Source organism: Arachis ipaensis, chromosome B09, assembly GCF_000816755.2.
Source record: "Arachis ipaensis cultivar K30076 chromosome B09, Araip1.1, whole genome shotgun sequence".
Lineage (NCBI taxonomy): Eukaryota > Viridiplantae > Streptophyta > Magnoliopsida > Fabales > Fabaceae > Arachis > Arachis ipaensis.
In genome coordinates, this window is record NC_029793.2 from 89,143,263 (window position 1) to 89,144,083 (window position 821).

At 27.8% G+C, this 821-nt stretch overlaps 1 protein-coding gene across 1 annotated transcript in view; it reads right to left on the reverse strand.

The window, feature by feature from the left end:
• Positions 1 to 620, reverse strand: part of LOC107616623 (heavy metal-associated isoprenylated plant protein 30) — a 3,921-nt gene extending 3,301 nt beyond the window's left edge. Inside the window, exon 1 of the mRNA XM_016318579.2 lies at positions 294 to 620. Coding sequence (XP_016174065.1) covers positions 294 to 452 — 159 coding nt within the window. The 5' untranslated portion in view covers positions 453 to 620. The remainder of the gene's footprint in view (positions 1 to 293) is intronic.

The following is an 821-nucleotide window of genomic DNA, read 5'->3' on the forward strand; positions in this document are numbered from 1 at the left end:
GTTCATCAAAATTTATTATAAATTGAATAAACTAAAAAATTCGTTTGCATGAGTCAAAAATAAGAGGAAAAAATATATAAAATACTTCCACTTAATTCAATATAATTCTGACGGATGAAGTAAGACTGAAACAAAGTAAAATATAATAGGAAAACTGATTAATTTCTCTGCAATCTAATTAATCAGTCCCAATTTATATATTTATAACTGAATAAATTTCAAGAGCTAGCATATATATATATACACAAGAAAAGAAAAATTATATAAAAATTGTTTCATATATATGAGCAAACCTGTAAGGAAATAGGTCGAGCCTTAGGCATCTTGAAGTTCTTATTATTGAAAGTGTGATGGTTATTATGGTGATGATTATGTTGATCTTGATATGCAAAACAACGTAATATAAAGGTTGAGATGCTAGAGCCAAAAACTCTCTCTAGAAAGGAAGCCATGGTAGTTTTAAACAAGAAAAGAAGAACAATCTAATGAAGAAACCAGCCACCAGCATATGGAATATATTCTTTTACACCATTTGCACCCTCTTAAGTATATTTTTTAGTGAAGATGAATGAAGTAGTTTTAATTTATATATATATATATCATGGGGCACAATTCATGGTACAAGCTAAGAAGAAAGGAGTATCAATTCTTTTTATACAGATAGAATAAGGAGATATTTGTTATGTATATATGTGGCATTATTATTATTATTTCTATTATTCTATCAACTAAACCAAATTGATGTTACAACCTTTCAGACAGGAATGGTATCTAAAACCCCTATATAATGAAAAAATGAGAATAACAATCTCGTGGGGGAT